This window comes from Crocuta crocuta, unplaced genomic scaffold (assembly GCF_008692635.1).
Source record: "Crocuta crocuta isolate KB4526 unplaced genomic scaffold, BGI_CrCroc_1.0 scaffold89, whole genome shotgun sequence".
Classification (NCBI taxonomy): domain Eukaryota; kingdom Metazoa; phylum Chordata; class Mammalia; order Carnivora; family Hyaenidae; genus Crocuta; species Crocuta crocuta.
Genome location: NW_027551559.1, coordinates 3,739,095 through 3,763,701, shown reverse-complemented (window position 1 = coordinate 3,763,701; position 24,607 = coordinate 3,739,095). Strand labels below are relative to the sequence as shown.

Here is a 24,607-nt window from a genome sequence, read left to right as displayed (position 1 = left end):
ATATGTTTTTGTGGAGTTTAAACTGTTAGGATCGGACTTAAGACTTTAAACTGTTGGGATTGGAGTTTAAAACTCTTAGGACACCAGTGGTGACCTGATTTTACATTATTTCTGTTTGTCATTTGTTAGTTATAGAAGACTGCAGTTTTTTGAGAATAGTTCTCATCAAAAGGACAAGTTACCTTTCTATATATTAGGAAATTTTTTAGCTTTGAATGTATTTATTATCACGGTCACACTTTTACTTCTCTGCTGCTAACAGATTCTTTCCTTAACACACAGTATTTTTGTTTTGGGGTTCTGTTTTTTAAAAATGTTTATTTTTGAGAGACCAGAAGACAGCATGAGTCAGGGAGGAACAGAGAGAGAGGGAGACACAGAATCTGAAAGAGGTTCCAGGCTCTGAGCTGGCTGTCAGCACAGAGCCCGACGCGGGGCTCAAACCCACCAACCGTGAGATCATGACCTGAGCCGAAGTTGGATGCTTAACCAACTGAGCCTCCCAGGTGCCCCAAGGGTTTTTTTTTTTAAGTTATAATCAAAGATAATTCAATTTATCTTTTTCATTCACAGACATATGTAGAGTGTGTCGGTCAGAAGGAACACCCGAGAAACCTCTTTATCATCCTTGTGTATGTACTGGCAGTATTAAGTTTATCCATCAAGAATGGTGAGTCATCCTTACAGAACAATTTTATGTCTGAGCTTCAGTTTTGTCATTCATATAAAAAAGGGATTGTTTCAGTGAACTTTCTCTGTGATTATTTTTTAAAAATTTCTGAAAATTTGGAAATTACCTATATTCGTAATTACCATTCCCTGTCATTTTGGTATTGTTTTCCAGGTGTGTGTGAGTACCTGTTTATTTCTACCACATAGAGCTTATTTGTTCTTTGGAAATGTTCAGGTTTTCTGATTCTGCTTGTTGTGACAATAGCTTACATTTATGCAGTGCTTTGTGCCAGGTAGTGCTCAGTGCTTGTACATAGTTCATTTAATCCTCAGAACCAGGAGGTGGAATATATTTTTATTATTATGCAGATGAGACAACCAGCATGAAAAGGTTAAGTAACTTGTTCTTGGTCACTCAGCCAACTACTTAGTGACAGCCGGGATTCAGACCTAGCTACCCAGGTAACAGTATTACCAGACCAGTATTAGAACTGATATTGATGCTTGGAGATTCTTTTATATTCAAGGCTAACTTTGAGGAGATTACAATTTAGTTCATTGAACTTTTTTAATAATAGAAATACATACTGTTTTTATCTGTTATAGTTTTGGACTGCCAGAAAGCATTGAGTTATAAAAAGCTAAAAAATATTACAAATATGAACCTGTCAGAATTGTAAAAGCTCTATGATATAGAAAATTTAAATAAAACATAATATTGGTTTTCAGTGAAACTTCAAGTTTCTTTGCTGTAAATACTATGCCTATTAATGTATTTTTTATTGCAGCTTAGTTCAGTGGCTGAAACACAGTCGAAAAGAATACTGTGAACTATGCAAGCACAGATTCGCTTTCACACCAAGTAAGTTTTTTAGAAGCTTGCATTGCATTTTGGGGTTATACTGATCACATAAAGGTGTTTAATAAAGTATTGCTGTAAGATTTTGGGAAATATTTTTAAAAATGTTTTCTTTTAATGTTTGTTTATTTTTGAGAGACACAGCATGAGCAAGGGAGAGGCAGAGAGAGAGGGAGACACAGAATCCAAAGCAGGCTCCAGGCTCCGAGCTGTCAGCACAGAGCCCAATGCGGGTCTCAGACTCATAAGCCGTGAGATCATGACCTGAGCCAAAGTCAGATGCTTAACTGACTGAGCCAACCAAGTGCCCCGGAAGATATTTTTTAAAACTACACATCAGTAGGCAGAGAAGGACAAATATCATGTTTGCACGTATAGGAAGATTAGGAGGAACTTGACGGAGGAACAAGGGGGAGAAGAAGTGGGGAAATGGTGGGGGAAAGGGAGAGAGGCAGACCATGAGAGACTCTTGAATGCTGACAAAAACTGAGGACTGATGGATGTGGGGGGAGGGGGGATGGGCATGGAGGAGGACACTTGTGGGGATGAGCACTGAGGGTTATGTGGAAACTAATTTGACAATAAACTATTTAAAAAAAAAATAAATAAAACTACATGTCAGCTTTTAACACACAAATGCATGTGTATGTGAGAAAGAGTGATGTAATTTGTGGGATATTCCTTTTTTCTTTATTTTTTAATTTTTTATTATGGACAAATTCAAATACATAAAAAAAGGTATAATAAGGCATGCCCCCTCCCCCCCATCTCTTAGTCTGACTGATTTCCAGATCATGGCCTGGCCTTTACATGATATTTTTTACCTGTGTTCTTGTCCCCCACCTCTCTATCCTTTTTAAAGCAAATCTCATTTATAATTCACTGGTACATATTTTAGTATGTATCTCTAAACAGTAAGGATTCCTTTTAAAAACAACTTCGGGGGCATCTGGGTGGCTCAGTTGGTTGGACGTTCAACTTAATTTTGGCCCAGGTCATGATTTTTTTTTTTTTATGTTTTATTTGTTTCTAGGAGAGAGAGAGAGACAGCGTGAGCAGGGGAGGGTCAGAGAGAGAGGGAGTCACAGACTGAAACAGGCTCCAGGCTCTGAGCTGGCAGTCAGCATAGAGCCTGACGCGGGGCTCGAACCCACGAACCGCAAGATCATGACCTAAGCAAAAGTCGGACGCTTAACCGACTAAGCCACCCAGGCGCCCCTGCCCAGGTCATGATCTTGCACTTTGTGAGATCAAGCCCTGTGTTCGGCTCTGTGCAGACAGCACAGAGCCTGATGCCTGCTTTGGGTTCTCTGTTTCCCTCTCTCTCTGTTCACCTCTCTCTCTCTCTCAAAAATAAACATTTAGGAAAAATAAAAAGGAGATCTTTCTAAAACATGGCAAAACCTTTCTCTGTGTTGAACCACATTTTATAGAGAGATGGGGAGATCTGAATTTACTCTTTGGGATATTAGTTATTGTGCTGAAATTGGGAAGAGGCGATTGCTTAACATCAGCGGGCTGTTTGCTTGCACGTGAAATGACTTTACTACAGATTGTACTTTTTGAGTGCTGTGTTTCAGGCTTGTAGTTGGGAGGAGGGTTCTTTTTTCCTTTTTTTAAATTAAAGTATAGTTGAGAACACAGTGTTAAATTAGTTCTGATGTGTACAACATAGTGATTCCACAACTCGGTCTGTCATGTTGTGCTCACTGCAAGTGTAGCTACCTGTCTTTCTCCATGCAGTGCTGTTATTGTACCACTGACTCCACTCCCTGTGCCGTACCTCTCATCCCCATGACTTATTCCATAACTACAAGCTGTACCTCCCACTCTCCTTCACCCATTTTGCCCACCTCCCCCTTTGGCAACCACCAAAGGGGGTTTGGGTCTGTTACTGGTTTTTTGTTTATTCATTTGTTTTGGTTTTTAGATTCCACATATAAGTAAAATCATACAGTACTTGTATTTTACTTACTGACTTATTTCACTTAGCATACTTTCTAGGTCCATCTATGCTGTTGCAAAGGACAGGATCTTATTTTTCATGGCTGAGTAATACTCCATTGTGTGTACGTGTGTGTGTGTGTGTGTGTGTGTGTGTGTGTGTGTGTAGTATTTTTTTCTTTATCCATTCATCTATCAGTGGACACTTGGGTTGCTTCCATATCTTGGCTATTGTAAGTCATGCTGCAGTAAATACAAAGATGCGTATATCTTTTTGAGTTAATGATTTTGTTTTCCTTGGGTGAATACCCAGTAGTGGAATTACTGGATTGTATGATGCTATATATTTTTAATATTTTGAGGAACCTCCATACTATTTTCCACAGTGGCTGCACCAGTTTACGTTCTTACACCAGCAGTGCACAAGGGTTCCTTTTTTTCCGCATTCTCGCCAACACTTACTATTGTCTTCTTCATACTAGTCATTTGACAGGTATAAGGTGATATCTTATTGTGGTTTTGCCTTAGGAGGGTTTTCTTTAACATGTCAACAGCTTCACTTTTTGCTCCTGTTTGCTTTATCTGATCTTTAATTTGGGAAACCAGATAATTACATCATTTGAATGCTGAAATATGTATAAATTAACTATGCATGAAGTTCATGGTAGTGACTGAGGGAATGTGAACTTCTCTTGAATCTTTTTTCCTGCACAGAGCATTTTTGTTGGCTTCTACACACACGTGATTTGCTCTCAGATGACTTCTGGGTAAATGTGGTATTGTAACTGTTTGATTCCCTCTTTTAATAGGAAAACATAAGTACAATACGAAGGTTGAAAGTTAAGCTAGCACCACATGCCTATTTTATATTTATGAATTAAACTATTTTTAAATTTTCATGAAATTATATGTACTTTTTTTTCTTTTCTAGTTTATTCTCCAGATATGCCTTCACGGCTTCCAATCCAAGACATATTTGCCGGACTGGTTACAAGTATTGGCACTGCAATACGATACTGGTTTCATTATACACTTGTGGCCTTTGCGTGGTTGGGAGTTGTTCCTCTTACAGCATGTGAGTCTCCATTTCTCCGTGGTTGGAGTAGTTTGAAGTTTACGTCACTATTTAATATTCCAAAGTAGTTATATCGTATTTGTGTTCAAATGGTATTTAATTATTTGATACTATAATTTCATGTATTAGGAAAGCCTCCCTTAGAAAACATACACCTAAATTAAGAACTGTTACCAGCAGATCATTTTGTCGAATGAATGTGAGAAAGAAAAACACAGCATACAGAGGCCAGTAATGAAGGTTCATGAAAGAATTGAAAAAGCAAATGCAAATTATAATTGGAAGGACATTGATTTTTATTCTCTAAAGTATATTAGAAATTTCAAGGATTGCAGAAGATGGTTTATTTTGAGATTCTCTTCCTCTTTTAAAAGGCAATTCATGTATCTATTATAATAGTCCTGAATAATTGGGAGGGTTATCTTTCAGGATATAGGAGGTTTTCTGGAGGTTGGTGTACTAACCCTTAGTTGATCCCTTTTGTGTTTTTGCTTGCTTGTTTATTTAAATGTTTACTCATTTTTGAGAGAGAGCATGTGCGTGCACATGCATGCATGCACACCTGGGAGTGAGGCAGAGAGAGAGGGGAACAGAGTCTGAAGCGGGCTCTGTGCTCACAGCAGTGAGCCCGATACAGGGCTCAAGCATGCGAACCATGGAATCAGAACCCAAGCAGAAATCTGACACTTAACCAACTGAGCCACCTAGGCACCTCTGTTTTTTTTTTTTTTTAATTTGTTTTTATTTTTATTTTTTTAATTATTTTTTTTATTTCTGGGGGGAGGGGAGAGAGAAAGACAGCGACAGCATGAGCAGGGGAGGGTCAGAGGAAGAGGGAGATACAGAATCTGAAGCAGGCTCCAGCTCTGAGCTGTCAGCACAGAGCCCGACGCGGGGCTCGAACCCACGAACCATGAGATCATGACCTGAGCCGAAGTCGGACGCTTAACCGACTGAGCCACCCAGGCGCCCCTGTTTTTTGTTTTTAAAGACATGCAGAAGGTTAGATAGTATATGGTACCAGAGTGTGCAGATATGATTCTTTGGAGTTAAATGCAAATGAGATTTTTAAATAAGCATATGTTAACATCCTCGTTTCTCTTTAGAATAAAATACACTTGATCATTTATGAAGATGAAAATCTTTGGGGATATATCAAGTAGCGGAATAGGTATTGTCGAAGAGTGAAGTGGTGAGCTAGGAGATTGAGCAAGGAGTTCTTTAGAACAGAACTCAAAGAGACAAGAAGTTGCAAGTATGAGGGGAAAAATCAGGAGGTAAAGGCTATGTCCACTTGTTTCAGTATCCGTCAGTAAGTACTTTGGAAAGGTGAAAGAGATAATGGACATGAGGAAATGACCAGCATCTTTTCGACTGAAAGAGAGACCTTTGATTCTGATAAAGGACAGACTCACAAACCTAGACATTCTTAAGTTTTCCAGAGATGAATAGGATGATAGAGAATCCATTTTCAGATTATCCTACAAAGTAATGAAAATCAGACTGGCGTTAGACTTAAAATCAGCTTTGAATGCCAGAAGACAGCAGAGACTTCAGATTTTGACAAATCTGTGTATCGGCACAGAGCCTGACATGGGGCTCGCACTCACGAATTTCGAGATCATGACCCAAGCTGAAGTTGGATGCTTAACCAACTGAGCCAACCAGGCGCACCGAGCTACCTTATCTTTTGATGAGTGCACAGCACTCCGTACTGAGGATGCCTGTAATGTATGAATCCATTTTCTACAGACATTGTCTGTTTTCAGTTTTACTTTGTTACAACCATACTTGCTTTGAATATTTTGTAAAGGAATGTAAGTCATTTCTATTACAGAAATCTTCTCCTACCTTTTCGTTTTGATTTGGCTTTTGAAAACAGCCATTGAAGTCACTGAAAATTTTGATACAAGGCCAGAGGGAGTGCTTAAACTAATACACATGTTCTGGTTAGAAGGAAAATCTCAGCTGTTTCCTCGTGGGTCGCTTTTCTGAGTAAGAGGATAAGGGGATGACTGTGTATTCACCCACACTTTATCTTTTTTTCCCTTCATGGCCACATCTTCGAGTCCGTTTTTTAAAAATTGATTATTAGTTTGCTATTCATGTTATTAGAGCATTTACTCTTCTGAAAAGTCCTCTTAATTTCAAATTATATACCCTTAGAACTGAAACCTTTTATATTCATGAGCAGATTCCATGAATTTTAGAATTCTTGGTACAAAAAAATTCTCCATATTGTATTTTGGAGGTTTTTACTGTCGATTTTTTCCTTTTCAAACATCAGAGCTCATTCAGAAGAAACAAGTCGGTCTGTAGACAATCTGAGCTTTCAACATTAGTGTGTAATGTTTACTTCTCACTGTCACTATTTTTATACTTAACCGTGTTGGGTTGTTTTACTGTAGTGTTGTGAGACAGCCTTGCAAAGACTAAATATTTCAGTGGCTTTCACTTTACTCTGTTTAATTGAGGCCTTGAGCTCATGATGAGCGTTGTAACTGTATGCCGTCTTGCCCTTTCTGGCAGGCCGTATCTACAAGTGCTTGTTTACTGGCTCCGTGAGCTCACTGCTGACACTGCCGCTAGACATGCTGTCCACGTGAGTACTGGACCTGGGGACGCCGGAGGGCTCATCGCACAGACAGTGCTTGTTTACCTGCACACATGGATGTTTCTTACAATTGGAAAATTCCTTCTGTTCCAAGGACAAATCAATAGCAATTTATGTGTCTTAGTTGGACAGTTATAGTTACAGTAGAAGTGGCTGACGCACGTACATGTTTATTTAAAGAGATATGTTTTAAAGGACTGTTTTGTAATGGGGGGGCACCTCTTAAATAGCCTCGTGCAGTGTGAGATCTATGCTGCTGTGTTCCTATCCTGAGAGTTCATTTAAACATGCATTTTTAACAACATAGTCATTTGAATACAAATTTAGTTTTAGAATGTGTCTTGGTGATATTTAGAATATGGACTCTAAAAAAACTTGTTCGTGGTCATTGTTTTACTGTATCTTAATTTGACATTAAGCATTGTAATTGTGTTTTTTGGGGAAAGACATGTGTTTTTATTACTGATATCAGAATTAGAAATGCTATAAATGATTAACTATATCAAGATCATTAGAGAATTAAGCCTGCCAAAGATTGCACCTATATTTGCTAAATCTTTTGTACCCAATTGACCTTAAATTCTTGATCCCTATGTCAGTAAGAACAAAGAACAGTATCAAACCCTCCTGTGAACAAAAGTATTCAGAGCATATTACCATAAAAATAAGCCACCTGGCAATAGAGGGGAGCCAGAGGGTGTACTGTATGTCCACTGGGAAGGAAATGAAGGAGTTCTCTGAAGTTTCATGCTTTTGCGTCATTACTTTTAATCATGTTTCTAAGTATTTAGAAACATTAGTTGTGTCTATGACTTGGTTTTTCTACTGCTGATTATACCTTTTTGGATTGAACAGGGAAGTTACTTCATTTATGTCTCTTTCTTTGGCAGTATAGGAAATAATAGGTTTTCAGAAAAGGTTTTCAACTTGAACCTTTTTTACATTAGAATTGTTTTTTGTTTTCATTACTGAAGAACAGCTTTGATAAAGTAATTTTTAGAAGTAGGCCTTGAAATAGGGCACTACTTGCTGTGGCCATGACAGAAAAGGGAAGCAGTAATTTAACACACTTCAAAATTTGGAACTAGTTTAAGAAGATAACCCTTTGTGTAAAAATACAGGCCTTTTGTGAAATGAATGATGCAGTAGAAACCAACAGGATAGTGATCCCATTTCTGGACATCCAACTTTTATCTCAGCGATCCAGACATGGTCTTAGTATAGCAGTTTAGAAAGTCTGTCTTAAATGGCTTGGCTGTCATTTGTGGATGTGACATAGTTCACCTCTGACTTTCAGTTAGGAATTGTGTACAAAGCAAGATGCATATTGGAAGTAGTGAGGGAGGTCAGAAAAAAGCAAGTGGTGACTGCTAAGAGGGATGGAAATTTTATTTTAATACGTATAAACTAATGAAAGAACCATTTCACATAGGGTAGACTTATTCCATTGAGTTAGGACTAAAATTCTGTAAACCATTGTAGTTATGAGTGTGCATAGTAGCGGCCAGTCAGTATCTCAGTTGTTAGAAAAGTTGAATTGAGTTCCTATCTGGGCAGTTTAATGAAGCAGAGATAAATTATTTCTCTGATGGTTTCTGTTTTAAATGGCTAAATCAACATTTACTACCAAAGCCTAAATTGGTAGGCTTTGGCTGTGTTTATGGAAGCCATGTCAGTGAAAGTGCCAGACAAAGTGTAATACTTCACTTACCTACTACCTTTACTTCTTACTGGTAGAACCATTGAACAAGCTGGTTGTTTGGCAAGTGTGATCACTTAGGTGATACAAAGAGGTAGTTGGTTGTAACAGAAGGAATCCTAGTATTGGAATACAGTTTCTGTATCTGGAAGTTTTTTGGTGACCCTGGGTAAATCCCTGGACCTTTCTGAACCTGTTTTTTCAACTGTAAAGTCAGGAAGATCATGCCTCAAGGATTTGGGGAGGCTATTCAAAGGTTAAATTCACATCTATATGTAAAAACTCCAGGTGAATTTTCAGTACTGTTAATGTTACAGCAGAATTATCACCAAAGGCCAGAGCTGTTGCTTGGCAGGCTCCCCTTTTCTTTCCAACCTGATTGGTGAGTGAGCCACCAGAATTGCCTTCAAGAGACTTCTGATTAGCAGGAAGAACACCGAAAGCGTGGATGGGGGGATAGTCCAAAGAAATTGTGAATATGGTTTGGTTTTATAATTCCGTGCTGCCTTTTACAGTTTGAAGAGCTAAGCCAGTTTTCCTGAAAGCAGTTTTAACTAAACTGCATTTTTTTTAAATGAATGATATTTCATTCATTTTATTTCTATAATTTATTTTAAATTTCTTAGTATTGTAGCCACTCCTTACATATTCTGTAGCTCAGTTGTCCAGATCATCTCTAGGACCAACATGTTAGTTAATTGCTACTTTAAAACATACTGTCCCCAAAACTTACTAGCCTAAAACAACAGTAATTTTATTTGCTTGTAATTCCGGGGGCCAGCAGTTTGAGCTGGGCTCGGCTGGTCAGCTCATCTCTTGGGCTTGCCTCCGTTACTCCTGTGTCTCCCTGGGGTTGGATGGTCTGAGGTGGCTCTGTCTGGGGTGTTGCAGTTCTCTTCCACGTGGCCTCTCATCTTGCAGAAAGCCAGCGGCGGGGCTTCTCTCTGTGGTGGCCGCAGGGCAGCATTCTAAAAGGGTGAGTGTGGCAGCTCGCAGGTTTCTTCAGGCTCTAAACTCAGGCAGCCTCTCCTTGGTCCAGGCAGTTCATGGAACCAGCCCAGATTCTAGGTATGAGGGAAAAGAACTCTACAAAGGGTTTGTTACTGTTTAAAATTGATATCAAACAGTTGTTATTCTTATTGCTGTTGACAAGCACAGAGTAGAGAAGGGGGTATTTTAGTCCCAAACTATCAAAGTTTGAATAATCTGAAGGGTTCCTTAGCTCAGGAGCGGTTAGGATTCCTGTTTCGATTAGGATATATTCCAGATAATATCTGTGGGCCACATAAGTTCTTTAAGTTTGGAGCTTATAGGGTGAGATCTCTCAAAAGGACCCTTCCCCAGACTTTCCTTGGAGGAAGAAAGTCATTCCATTCTGATGGAAGATTTTCCTAAGGCCACCAAGATTCTTGAGTTATCCTTGAATCATTCTGAGATCAGACATAGACTAGGGAAGGACAAGCCCCTTCAGAAAGGGAAAGAACAAAGAGGCCTTTGGTGCTATGGTAATGTATTTTCATGTACGACTGTAAAGGAATCGTAATTTGTCTTTCTGTATTTGTTGAGGAACTACCAATATACTTTTGGTCTATTTGCAGTGGCATCAAAATTTAATCTGCTTTCTCGGTGACCCTTGCCTAAAGTGTGTTACAGACTTCTTTGTCTTACACACTGCATAGCCAGTATGCTCAGCCTCTCTTGGACATTGTGCAGTCACTCACCTCTAGTAAATTACATGTACATACTTGGTCTTTCTCACGTGTTTGGCTGCTTTTGGTTTTTTGCTTTTTGCCTGCCTGTTTTTAAGCCATGTTCATAGAGAGGCCAGGTCGCTAATTTCTGTGTACTTCTTACATTTTTTTGCTTTTTATAATAAAAACACATATAATAGAAATGTAGGAATAAATACCTTTGGCCAGCTTATAAGATAGCTAGAATTTCACCATTCTCAGAAATAATTCTGAGAGACTGATTTTCACCCAGAAAATGATGACTTCTTTTTCTGGGCATTGTTTCTGACATTTTAGTGTAAAATGAAATGTTGTTACTTTTAGTTTCTTAATTTTAAGTGTTCTTTGGAGTAATTCTCTATAATTTTTTTTTAATAGGGACAATTTATTGGCGGATTGTTTGCAGGGTTGTTTCGTGGTGACATGCACGCTGTGCGCATTCATCAGCCTCGTGTGGTTGCGAGAGCAGATAGTCCACGGTGGAGCCCCGATTTGGTTGGAGCACGCCGCCCCGCCCTTCAATGCTGCTGGGCACCACCACAACGAGGTAACTCCTCCGACCCCGGTGATTCTATTTAAGTGGGACCTGGGAATTACTGTCGCCTTCTGAGACCTAAACCCTTGACTCCTGTGTCTGACATTGGGAAGCAGGGCAGTGAAAAGGTTTGGGAGAAGATTAAGGGAGATGTAAAAAATCAAAAGAAGGCTACTTTTACTTTGCCTCTTAATTTTCTGGTGAGATTGGGAACAATGTTAAGGGTGTACTGAAGAGCACTTGTGTTCCCTTTGCCTGGATTTAGTGCTTAACACTGGCCTGGAAGTTACCACACATACTTCTGGATGTGAAGCTGACATGTTGCCTGGCTCTGAGGAGGCTCCATACCTCCTTGGTGCATCAGTCTCTTGTTATGTAAGATGCCTGTGTTTTCTGCTCCCCGTAGCAACATCACCAAAAGTAGAAAAATTGGAACACTGTTAACAGTCTCATGCATTTTCAGTGTTTCTTGATGAGATATGCCATGCTTAACGTTAGATACAGGAGCATTTGCTAGAAGTGTTAAGAGAAAGAGGATAAGGTAAATAATTTTTGGTGCGTTGGTTGCTGAAAAGTTATGTCAAAATATTAACTACTTTCCGTTGGAAATCTGTGTATATTTCATACAATTTTATTATGAAAAGTTGACTCTAAGATACTCAGAGTGATAATTAACAACTTTTCATTTAAGGACTTTCTGCTCTGTCAGTGTGTAGCTTGATGTCATCAAAGTCTGCCATACTTTTTTTTTTTTAAGTTTTTAAATGTTCATTTATTTTTGAGAGAAAGTGTGCAGGAGTGGGGGAGGAGCAGAGAACGAGGACAAAGAATCCCAAGCAGGCTCTGCGCAGTGAGCGTAAAGCCCGACGTGGGGCTTGAACCCACGAGCTGTGAGATCATGACCTGAGCCAAAGTCGGATGCTCAGCTGACTGAGCCACCCAGGAACCCCCAAATTCTGTCATACTTTTTTCTCTACAGAGTTAACAGTGTAACTTTTCCTTAGCAAATCGCAAACACAAAATGTGAGACTAGAAAGTAAAGGCATTTCTTAGGTAGTATTAATATGTTTAGGGTTGTACCTCCTATTTTGAAGCATTTAATGCAGTTTGTTTAGAATCTTCATTGACTCCATGGGAGTTCAGTGTTTTCCTTGACTGTAGCTGTGTCTTTGCATTTGGTCGGTAGCAGAACTTTGAAAGAGCCAGAAGAAAACGCATACAGGAACTGACAAGAGTCCCTGTGGATAGGTTCACCTACTGAGCAAGAATAAGAAACCTTTTCCTCAAGTCTTTAACTGATAACTGAGGATTAAGTTCTGTATCTGTACGGGTGTAAACAAATAGGTACGTAAGTGAATCTGTTTTCATCCCTGAGGTAGTCCGTGAAGGCAGTAAAGAATTGCAGCTCTTTCCCCGAGTTGGTTGTGGGGTTTGAGTCTCCTCATGAGCTGCCCCCACTGCCCTGCCGCCCTCCAGGAGAATCTGAGTTCTCTCTTCCCAGAGCTAAAGAATGGAGTTGGAAGGGCACACAAAGACACCAAGAGATAGAGAAGTCCAGAATGATCAAATAAAGTCATCCCCAAATGAGATGGTGGCTGAGGAGCCAGAGGTCATCCTAATAACGGCTCCCCAGGCCCAGGTTCCACAAGAACTTTCTGGGCTTCCCCCGAGGAGCCTTGATGAAGACTGTGTGGAAGACATTGAGATGATTCTGTGAAGGAATCCTCTCAACCCCTTAGTCTCCAGGCAGAGGTTGAAGCTGGGTGCAAGGGTGTCCTCAGACCTTTCCAGGATCTTGCTGGACAGTGGCTGAGACCCGTGTTCATACAGAGGAGCAGACTGCGGAGACACTGGCGTAGGAGTAACCGGGTTGTCTTGCCTGAGGAGCTCAGAGCGCAGGTGCAGGGATGCCGGCCTGGGTCAGAATCCCTGGTTGAGTCTCGCGGCTCCTCCTTGCTCCGCCTCCCAGAGAAGTGCCCAGCGCTCTCTTGTCGCAGGGTTGGACTGCAGTCATGGGGAATCTAGCCCTGGTTCTGCTGGAGTTTGCCTTTCACTAGTTACAGTAAATGAGAACTCCGGTCTGGATCTCTGTGGCTGAGGCAGCTCTGTTTCCTGAGACTGTGAGCTCCAGGGGTTTCTCTCTCCTGTTGTTAAGACCGTCAGCCTGCTGCTTATTTTCACTCTGCTGAACGCCTCCGTTTTTTCACTTTGTGATATGTTTTATTGTACTGCTTTTATGTGTACAAAGAGAATATTGCTTTAACTCCAGATTCTCAATTCTTGCTCTGCTGGCGTGAGTAGAAGCTTCTTTAACCACACTAGTAACTCATTTGGAATGTGCTTGAAATGTTAAAGTTTGGTCCTTAAAAAATTTTTTTTAAGGTAAAGAAGGACTATGGAATCATACATTCAGAATAGCTAGCCAGCTTTGTTAATCCATTTTCTGTACTGCTTTGTGAAATCCCTAAAGTATACTGAAGGAGTATACACACTGTGACAGGAACTTACGCTCTCATATACGGAGTTGGACCACAATCAAATACTTACAGAAGAGATGTCTTTGAGAGGTGTTTTTTGGAGTTTTAACAGTGTGTGTTAGTTTTATTTTTTTAGCAAGAAGAGTGCGATTTGGAAATAGAGTAAAACTGAGACACGTTAGCTACATTTCTGGGCTCTCTGTCATTTTAGGCTCCAGCGGGAGGAAATGGTGCTGAGAATGTGGCCCCTGAGCAGCCTGCCAACCCACCGGCCGAGAACGCGGTGGTGGGCGAAAACCCCGATGCCCAGGACGATCAGGCAGAAGAGGAGGAGGAGGACAACGAGGAGGAGGAAGACGCGGGCGGGGAAGATGCCGCCGACGCCAACAACGGGGCCCAGGGTAACGCCCGCCGGCCTCTCCTTCCGCGTCCTTCGTGACCATGAGTTCCGCGGAGAAGGCCTAGAGTGTTCAGAAGTTCATGGTCTCGGAGTTGTATTTCTAACCTGTTTTTACTCTGTTCTGGCAAACTTGCATTTCTGGATACACATATGTGTAATTTTTCTTTTTCTGTGAAGCAGGGTGCATTTTGTGTTTTATTTATGTATTTATGTATTTAATGTTTATTTATGGGAGAGTGCAAGCTGGAGAGGGGTAGAGAGAGGGAGACGGAGGATCCCAAGCAGGCTCTGTGTTGACAGCAGCGAGCCTGATGGGGGGCTCACATTCACAAGCCATGAGATCATGGCCTGAGCTGAAGTGGGACGCTCTACCGACTGAGCCACCCAGGAGCCCCACATTTTGTGTTCCAAAGTCCTACTTTACAGAGGACTTTTACAGAATGAGTAGGAAGAAGTTATTTGTAAGTTGTAATAGATCCTAGTTTTTTTTTAAGGGATTTGATACAGATTTACCTATTCCCTTCCGTTTCTATGAAGTCAGCACAGCTCAGTTGAAGTGTACACTGCAGGCCAGATGCCATTAAGGGGACCATTTCTCTTATTTTCTAGTAGTTTGTAACTCTAGAAAGTTAAGGAAAATCCAAGACCGTGCCTGCCAGTCAGCTGTTACTAGCTCACCACCTCCATTTCCCCCTCTTGCCCCAGAGTCTTCCTGTCAAGCACCATACTGTCTCTGGGCCCACTTGACATCACTGATACAAAGTGCCTCCTGGATGCTAGGCACTGGTCCCTGCCTTCATGGAACTTCTGGTCTGAGCGAAGAGGCAGGAATACCTCATTACACATTGTGATAAATGTGCGGGTTGCTCTGAGGTTGCTGCTGGGAGAGACCTTTTGTAAATAGATGGTCTGGGTAGCGCAGAGTAGGTGGTAGCTGAGCTGAGACCTGAAGGATGAGGAGCCAGTTGTGTAATGGGAGCAAGGGGCCTTCATGGGGAGAGGCGAGTGTGTGTTCAGAGGCTCTGAGAATGCGGCCCTGCTGCTGCTACCCTGGTGCGGCCACCGTTTCCTTCTCTCGGTCTAACCCCGTAGTTCCTAAGTAGCTCCTTCCTTGGGCTCTTGCTCCACGTAGTGTTCGTAGTGCTCGTAGTGCTCATCCGCCTTTAAATTCTTGTAGTGGTTTTTCCATTATACTAACAAATAAAACACAATCCAGTGTTACCTTCCCCTCTTGTATGATCTGATCTTAGTCTGCCTTTCGTATTCTATCTTCTATCACCCTTCTCCCCTGAAGAATTCTTGTCCCCTGCCTTCCTCATTCTTCTCAAATTTGCCAGATTAGTTCTTGTTTAGTTCCTCTCTTTCACATAATCCTATTTATTTCCTTTCTAACACTTAACCACAATCTAGAATCACCTATGTATGTGTTACATTTACGTGTGTGTGTGTATTATATATAATGTGTTCTTAACAAGCAAGTAATGTGGTTCAGCTTCTCATCAGTAGTTTATAACAAACCAAATTAAAAGAATGTGTTTTATTATTTATGGTTCAGGTTCCATCAGTAATCTTTAAATTACAATTATATTTCCAGATGACATGAACTGGAATGCTTTAGAGTGGGACCGAGCTGCAGAAGAACTTACGTGGGAAAGAGTAAGATTCTTTCATGCATTCTATCTAGTGTTGTTGTTTTTAATTAATTTTTTTATTTGAGAAAGAGCACAAGGCAGGGGTGGAAAGAGAAAACCCCAAGCAGGCTCCTCACTGTCAACACAGAGCCCAGTGCAGGGCTCGAATTGATGAACTGTAAGATCATGATCTGAGCTAAAATCAAGAGTCGGAAGCTTAACTGACTGAGGTACCCAGGTGCCCTGCATTCTAGTGTTTTAACCTGAAACTGTTTTAAAGTTGGGAATGTTTATATGTATACACTTGTAGTTAGCATTTGATGGAAACTGCAGTAGAACTTTAATTTCTAGAGAAAAGTGATGTTTGTGGGTAAAAATATTAAAACTATAATCTAATACTGACTATTTTTCTATTTTCTGGCCTTTAATACAAACACATTGTGGACTTTTGAAGAAAGGAAAAATTTAAATGAAATATTATTCTGATACTGCAAGTTAATAGGTCCTGAAACGTTGACTGGCTCCATAGCTAATGTAAGAATTAAATTCAAGATAGAATTGTTTTGATTTTATAATCATAAGATGTGGAATAGAAGGAGGCCCAGATATAACTCGAGTAAGTTTTTTACTCTCTGAAAATGATAAGCTGTTTTAGAAAGTAGCAGATAAGAATTATGTTTACAGATGATTGAAATTGAGCCTTTTTTATAAATAGAAAAACAAATCCTGTTGCATCTTTAATTTATGCATATTGTTATTTATTTTAGATGCTAGGACTTGATGGATCACTAGTTTTTCTAGTAAGTAAAATTAATATTTTTTTAATAATAGAGTTGTGATTTAATTGTTGATCTTAATGACTCAGCAATTTCAAATTTACAGTATTATGTGCTGGCTTTTTATACTAAAGGTCAGCATGCCCTGTGCCTTTTGATTACTTGATATGTTGAAGAAAGGCTTGTATTGTGTATTGAAATATTGGCAGATAACAAAGGTAATAGTATTTAAAAAGGTAATTGTTGATTACTCGATTTTTAGAAGACAAAATGAAATACAGATTGTAGTTAGGAAGAACTTGATCTTTCTTTGGGTGGGGGGAGTCTTTTAAACTGGTAAAAATAGAGGAGCTTTGCAGTGTTTCCAGTGAGAGGCCCGTTTTCCTGTTAGGTTTCCACTGTTTGCCGGACCTCACCTATCTTCTTTACCTTCCTGGTAAAGGGTACAAGTCAGAGGTGAGGAATAGTTCTTTAAAGGAGAAGTGATGCTCTTTCCAGGTTCTGTAATACGAAATCACTTGGGATTTTTGAGTAGTGAGATGACTTCAGCTGCATGTGGAGCAGTCATGCCAGGCGGTCTTGGGGGTGGCAGCACGTAATGCGTACTGGGAGTGGATGAGTGGCTGGTGGGAACGAGAGTTCTAAGAGCCCCGCTGAGAAAACCGGGGTGTCGGGGGGGGGAAAAGGGAACCAAGGAACATCAGATGACCTTGCAGAAGCCGTGAGAACAAAATGGACAGTGGAAAGCACCGTGCAGTTTACATCGATAAAAAGTTCAGAATTAATGTGATTTTCAGTTTTCCTCTAGTTGGAAATTTTCAGTGTCTTTTGATTTAAATGAAATCTGGGCGTTATTTATGAGAATGTGTCATTTGTAGTGGCTTATTTCTGAAAAGGAAATGTTTATAGATTGAGTTTTTTCCCTACATGTAACATTATGAACTTGAGTTTTATTAGGCTTAATTTTCTGAGCTATGTAATGAAAAATAAGTTGCACATAACTTCTGAAATGAAATCTTCACATATAGAGTGAAAATTCCTGTCTAAGGGCAATAGTCGGGTTAGACGCACAGTAAGAATTGGATGTCTTGCTAACGCTCTTCTCTTTTAGGAGCATGTCTTCTGGGTGGTGTCTTTAAACACACTCTTCATTCTTGTTTTTGGTAAGTGGTGTTTATGCTGTTATTTATGGTAATACGATAGGAGTTTAGTTTTTTTTTGTATCCTTGTTACGGGTTTTGTGTTTGTTTTTAAACACAGGGATGTATGAAATGGTTTTAGTTAGTTGTCCTGGATTGGAAGGCCCCAGGTGTACAGGTACCTTTTCTTTCCTAAGCGACATTGACTGTAGTTACCTACCATCTCTGCTTCTTTGAGGGCATTTCCATCTCTTTTTATAGAAGTTGATTTTAGACTGAGTTGAGAATATGCATCATCCTGACTCTGGAGCCAGTTTTGTGGTGACTATCTGTGTGTTCTCTCCTTGGGCAGAAGATCTTGTTTCCTCTGTCACAGTCCTATCCGAGGCGTTCCCAGGGACCCTGGCTTGGGAGCTGTCACCAGAGATGGGTATAGGCTTGAGGAGAAGAGTGAACCTTTCCCAAGTGTGAATTTCCTTAGAACCAAATTTCAGTAAATGCAAAGTCACTTTCAGACACTTTGATAGCTGCAGCTGTGAGAGTTTTGTGACCGCACATGAGTCCCTCCTGTTGGGAGTAATTAGGGAAAGGAGGATGGGGGCGAGGAGACAGAATTCACAGGTTTTTCTACTTTGAGAAAGATGCTATTCCTGCATCTCTCAAGGGTGTGTTAGAATCAGACTGTTAGATTGAGCTGTGATTTGTGTCTCATAGAGATACCTCCCACTACATATCTCTCGATAGGGCTGATCTTTGAGAAATTGCTTCTTTCTGCATGTGAGTTACCCCTTAATTCTGCTGAGGAGCAGCAGTATAGATTTCCCAAAGTTCTTGCACTGAATTCCCAGTTATTTGCTTTGGGTTGGCGACCACATTGTGACTCAGAAAGCAGTTGTCTTCAATGGAAAGTGTTGAAGTATTGTAAAAAAGACATTGAATACGTAGATTTGAGAATGAGACCAAAAAAATTATTTCTGAATATTATCTATGGAAGAACAAAATAAATTTAAAGGTATCTTGTTGAAACAAAATTATCTTGAAAAAGTTCCATTGATTCTTAATTTTTAGTAGCTATTTAAGATGCAAATTGATAGGAAGATCGTCCTTTGTTTCCTTTTGCACAGGGGTGGGGGGAGGGTGTAGAAATGTGAAAATGCAGATTATTCTGCATACATTCTTCATTTTGTAAAATAATCGGTATATACATAGAGTGTGAAACTGTTTTGATTCTTTAAGAGAAAAAATGATCTGTAGATTTTGTCTTTGTTCTAGCAAGAAAAGCTTAATGCTAAATTAATCTTTGGAGGAACAAGTCACCTTTAAAACATGAATTATAGTGGGGCATGTGGCTGGCTTAGTCGGAGGAGCATGCAGCTCTTAACCCTGGAGTTGTGAGTTGAGCCCCACATTGGGTATAGAGATTACTAAAAAATAAATAAAATGAATAAACGTTAAAAACAAACAAGTCATGAATTATAGAATTGGGAGCACTCATTTATGCAAAGCAAATCTAAGTAAATTTGTTTCAATGTGGCTTCTAAGCTTATGCTATAAAAAAGTTGTTTTAGTAAACCTGTATATAGTATACTTAGGATCTTTTGAAGTGAAGCACGAAGTTTTCCTCTTTTTAGGAGTACATTTTCCTTAAAAGTGAATGGTCATTGGGATTAAGCGTACTCCTATTTCTTTCCTACTTTGGTTGCTCTGTTGGAATTTTCCACCTGCATTTTTGGCCTCTTATGGTCATGTATGTTGCAGAATTGTATCCTTACAATGCAGCTGTGTTCTAGTAGAAGGGAATGATACTGTGAGAAACTGACCTTAATTTCAGGATACTCATCTGGTAGTTGCTGTGTAATTGGATAGAAATTGATTGCTAACAATTGGTGCTTCTGGTGCTTCTTCGGAGTCTGTTTGAGTCATTGTCAGAGTTGGGTGAGAGAACAAAACAGGAAAAATTCTGCATGTAGTTTTTTCTTAACTCTTATAAGAATTTCTTGTGCTTTATAGTACACATAATTCATTAGTAAAATAATGTGTAATAATTTATAATTTTAAATATGTTGAGAATACCTGTTCAAAATAATTTCTACCCATGGAATATAATTAGTTAGAAAGGTGTGGTAGCCAGATCCCTGTAGATTCACTCTAAATTTTGTCTTAATGATTGAATTCCCCTCGTGGCTTCCATAGTAATTTGTGCTGTTCAGTTAATTTTGCCGTAAAGAAAATAAAATTACATTTTATTAAGAAAAATAAAATTTTTTTAATGTGACGAACGATTTGAGGAAAAGAGGCTATAAAAAGTTTCACTATGAAAATTTTTTCATTCAATCATAGTGTCTATCACATTGTACTAAATTAGCAGAATTTAATTTTTTTTAACAGTCCATCATATTAAAAATTCATAGATTGTCTTCTTAAATGTCATTTTGCAGTTGGTTTGTTTGAATGAGGGTGAAAATAAGGTCTACACACTAGTTTTGGTTGCTAAGTCTTAAGTTCCTTTTGATCTAGAATATTCTTCTTTGCTCCCTTCCTCTACTGCTACCCTATTTTGCCATTGATTTCTTGAATAGACTAGGTCAGTTCTCCTACATTTGTTTGATTGCTTCTTGTATGCTGTCCACCGCCTTGCTCCTTTGTCTCTGTATTTCCTTTGAACCGGAACACGTAAGTAACATCATAGTTAACCTGAACCTGAACCTGTTTGTTCAGAAGAAGCAGGACAGGTGTGCAGTTCTTTCCCTTCAGTTATCAGGTTTCAGGGTAAGGAATTGATGTGCTATTTCCATGGGTGATGAAAGCGTTTTTTCTTGTGTTGATTTTTTTCCTTTTGTGGTTTTGTTTTTGGCTTACCCTTTTTGAGTATTATGAACTCGTGTATTTGTGAAGCATTCACTGTGTTTCCATCAGTTTGGTCATTCTTTGATGCTCATATTGTCCTTTCTTTGGCCTGTGAGACCTTCATGATGGTTCCTATGTCCTTTTACCGTGAGCCTGTTAGACTTTGATATCTTTGTTGTTTTTCGGTTATGGAGAATGTCCCCAGGCAGTACATTTTTTAATCCAGTTCTGGAATCTTTCATTTCTCGAAGAAGCTCTGGTTCCTTTCAGTGTGGGTTGGTACTAGGAGTGTTCACTGTTTTGATTTTGAAGTTTTCATTGAGTTTTTTCTTCCCCTTTTAGCATTTTGCCCTTACCATATTGGTCATTTCTCCCTTGTTGGTTTGGGATTTGAAGAACACGTGAGTATAATACTTTTATAGACTTACTTTCATTACTTTGCCCTAAATATGGTATTTGTTGAGTAAATGACAGTGTTGTAGAGTTTCTTCATTTCTCAATTTGCCTTACACAAAGGACTAATTATCCAACATGATCTCATTCCTTTTCTTTTTTAAACTAACAGTGGCCCAAGACAGTAGATAACATTGCCAGCTGAGGAAGATGTGCTCTGAATTCCATGATGCACTGTCTTCCTTCCTGTCGGCTGGGTCAAGGCATGCCACTGGACAGTTTCCTTACAGGATGATTTTTGATTGGTCTGTTTTGGAATGATAGACTCTAGTGTTTTCTAAAGAATTTGTTTTAATTTTGACATCTTGTTTTTAGAGGTAGATAAATATTTGGATAGTCAACTACGACGATTTTGTAGTCCAGATTTTTGTAGACCAGATTTTGTAGACCAGAAAGATCTAGTCTTTCAAGGAAGAGCGGATATATCTGGAATGTTCTTTTGAATTTGTGTATGTAAATCTGGAAAGATCAAATTCTGAAGTGTTCTAAAAGGGCAGAGAGATGTGTTTCAGTGTTTAATTGCAGCTCTACTCCTCACGGTTATACACTTGAAAGGTTCAGATAAATGCTTTGATAGATTTGACTTCCCAAACTATCATCACTTGCTGTCTGAAATTCAGGAACCCAAAAGATTTGTCACCGTCCACACTTTTACTGTCTGTAAGTTGAAAATGAAATGGATTTGGAGAACAAGGGAAATGTCAGTAGTCGTTCCTGGGGGTAGAAGGTGAGGCAGCTGAGATGTACCTGGCAGGCGGGCCGCTTGGGTGGCACCTTGCTGCTTTCATTGCTTAGCCCTTCGAGAGTCCCCCTCAGGCTGGAATAGAATGGAGACCAGTGTATTGCAGCTGTTAATTTTGTAAAATTTAATTCACTCTGCTTTTATTTTGTCTGCTTGAGTAGAGTGTTATTTGATTTTGCCTCATCTTTTTATGATATGTAATAGTGGGAGAGTCTGGTTTGCAGAGATGTCATTCAAAGGGGATTTTATAGCTGTTTTATAACAGTTCACTTTTAGTCTGCTTGGATTGTTCATACAATGTTAATCTGGGACGTAGGCCATATGGTAAAGTTAAATTTTATTTATTTTTATTTCCAGGTTCAAGCGTCTCATTTTGAAGGTCTAATCACAACAATAGTTGGATATATACTTTTAGCAATAACACTGATAATTTGTCATGTATCCTTTAATTAAGAAACGTGGGTGTTCAGTGATGTTGTTATTCATACCAAAGAGTTGTTCCTGTTAATGACAAAACTGTTTCTCTTCTCTTGTCCTCTCAGTAAAAACTGTAGATATATGACGGATACCAACTTGACAATAAACTATTTAAAAAACAAAAACAAAAAACTGTAGATATATGTAGTGAGGATGAGGGCAGATAGAGTATGAAATAAATTATATGTCAAATAATAGTAAGTGTTGCCTAAATAAGTACCTGTTTCACTGTACCTTTAAATGCTCCATTTTTCCTTGACTAGATGCTGTAGGGCTTGGCAACTCTTGTTAAATTTCATAGGTCTCGTCGCTTGCTGGGAGTCTGCTATATTGTTGTTAAGGTAATTCCTGTTAGAAGTTAAAACTGGAAATGATTTCTCCCCATTTGGCTGTTACTGATGGTCTCTGTTTTTACCTAAGGTCTCTTTGCTAGTGGTGGTAGAGATTGGAGTGTTCCCACTCATTTGTGGCTGGTGGCTGGATATCTGTTCCCTGGTGAGTTTATTGTTCATTATCATATAATCTAAAAGGCTTCAAAAAAGAAGGTGTTTAGAATGGATTATTTTTTAAAGGAAACTCAACATGATGATAATTTGCTTATTTTTTCTGAGGATGTATCATTGTGAAGTCTTAACATTACTAATATTTCTTGAGTACCTAAATTTTTAAAATGTTTTATTTATTTCTGAGAGAGACAGCATGAGCAAGGGAGGGTTAGAGAGAGAAGGAGACACAGAATCTGAAACAGGCTCCAGGCTCTGAGCTGGCTGTCAGCGCAGAGCCTGACGCGGGGTTTGAGCCCATGAACTGTGAGATCATGACCTGAGCCGAAGTCGGATGCTTAACTGACGGAGCTACCCAGGCGCCCCCGAGTACCTAATTTTTTTTTTGAGGCTTTGCAAAATTTTGATGTCAGAGTATTTTGACTGGAACCTTTCTAATCAGCGAAGAATTTTTGTACCCATTTTACCCTTCTAAATTTTACAATAATGCCAAGACATTACGTACATAAAGAGAACAATCTGATAAGACTATCTTTGTTTAGTAAATTCAACTTTGGTCATTCTTTTTTTAAACTAAGATGCTTAGTCTTGATTATAATTTTTAATGGCTGTCCGTGATAATCAGGTTTTGACTTTTCAAAAATACTTTGTATGTAGAAAAGCTGCCTTTGGTTCTTCTTCACCCATACCTTACTGTTAAAACTTGTCATGAATGCCATCCTGTAACCAAGGAAAAAAGGTATTGTTAACCAAAAATGGGTCTTTCACAGTAGCAGCATTAGTAAAGTTTTTTTTTTTTTTTTTAAGTTTATTTTTTGATAGAGACAGTGCAAGTGGGGGAGGGACAGAGAGAGGGGGAGAACGAGAGTCCCAAGCAGCCTCCGCACTGTCAGTGCAGAGCCTGGCACGGGGCTTGAACCCACAAAACCACAAGATCATGACCTGAGCTGAAACCAGTTAGTCGGACACTCAACCGACTGAGCCACCAGGTGCCCCTGCATTAGTAATTCTTATTCACCAATTGGTTTATCAGTCTTCCTTCTGATATTTAAAGATTTCAAGTGTCATTATCTATCTTTGAAATAACATCTTGTATCAGTTATATTTCTGTCACATCACACAATGACATCAGAAGAACTATATGTCCTAGAGCATCATAACCCACACATGATGATGTGGTCATTTCCTGAAAGATGGAGATGTTCATTTGGCAAATGTAAGTGGTACAGATTTCTCTCCCCTGTTTGTTTTGATTTAGGAAATGTTTGATGCTACCTTGAAAGATCGAGAGCTGAGCTTTCAGTCAGCGCCAGGTACTACCATGTTTCTGCACTGGCTGGTGGGAATGGTGTATGTGTTCTACTTTGCCTCCTTCATTCTGTTGCTGAGAGAGGTAAGTTCTCAGGGAAATGCCAGCACTGTCCATTTAAAGGAAGGACTTTGTTTTAACCACATGTCCTACCGCAAAGGCTATTATGATTTCCTAACTAATTTTCTCAGTTATTTTAATCTAAGAGGGAATAGCTGATAGATGAGTTTGGCTTTATGTTTTTAAGCTGTTTTTAGTTATTTGTCTCAAAAATTGATAAATTTTATTATTATTAGTGTCTATAGTTATGAGTTTGAAAGTTGAGTAGACTGAGGGAAAAAACTAAAAGTACTTTAAGTTTTATTTGGTATCTTTTGTAGCTATCTTCTCACACAAATTCTTGGAATTTTATATGATAGGAGTCTATCTTGGACTCCATTCAAGGAAATCAGTGGTCGAAATACCCAGAGGATATGGTTTTGCAGGATCAAAATGTAAAGTTTATAATCAAGTACCTTAAATATGGAATCACAGTGAGGGTCCTTTGTGATTGCAGTTCACTTGCCGGATGGGTACCTTTACTACTCCTCTTTTTAGAATATAGTCCTTCCTGATTTGAAGAGAGTGAAAGTAGGGTCAGTATTTGATGAGTATACGTCACGCACAGTCATTCTATCGCTTTGGGAAGTATAAAAGTGAGTAACTTGTCAAGTGTACTTGCTGCT

At 39.3% G+C, this 24,607-nt stretch overlaps 1 protein-coding gene across 2 annotated transcripts in view; it reads left to right on the top strand.

Moving 5' to 3' along the window:
• Positions 1-1,465: 1,465 nt before the first annotated feature.
• MARCHF6 (membrane associated ring-CH-type finger 6) overlaps positions 1,466-24,607 on the top strand; it is a 51,816-nt gene continuing 28,674 nt past the window's right edge. For both annotated transcript variants that reach the window (XR_013331409.1, XM_077749448.1), the window contains exons 1-13: positions 1,466-1,534; positions 4,407-4,550; positions 7,080-7,152; positions 10,972-11,140; positions 13,817-14,006; positions 15,600-15,661; positions 16,404-16,436; positions 17,524-17,575; positions 20,741-20,799; positions 21,951-22,031; positions 22,343-22,411; positions 22,491-22,565; positions 23,832-23,966. Coding sequence is in view for 1 of the 2 variants with exons in the window: in XM_077749448.1 (XP_077605574.1) it covers positions 4,421-4,550; positions 7,080-7,152; positions 10,972-11,140; positions 13,817-14,006; positions 15,600-15,661; positions 16,404-16,436; positions 17,524-17,575; positions 20,741-20,799; positions 21,951-22,031; positions 22,343-22,411; positions 22,491-22,565; positions 23,832-23,966 (1,128 nt within the window). In the remaining variant the exon portion in view is untranslated. The remainder of the gene's footprint in view (positions 1,535-4,406; positions 4,551-7,079; positions 7,153-10,971; positions 11,141-13,816; positions 14,007-15,599; positions 15,662-16,403; positions 16,437-17,523; positions 17,576-20,740; positions 20,800-21,950; positions 22,032-22,342; positions 22,412-22,490; positions 22,566-23,831; positions 23,967-24,607) is intronic.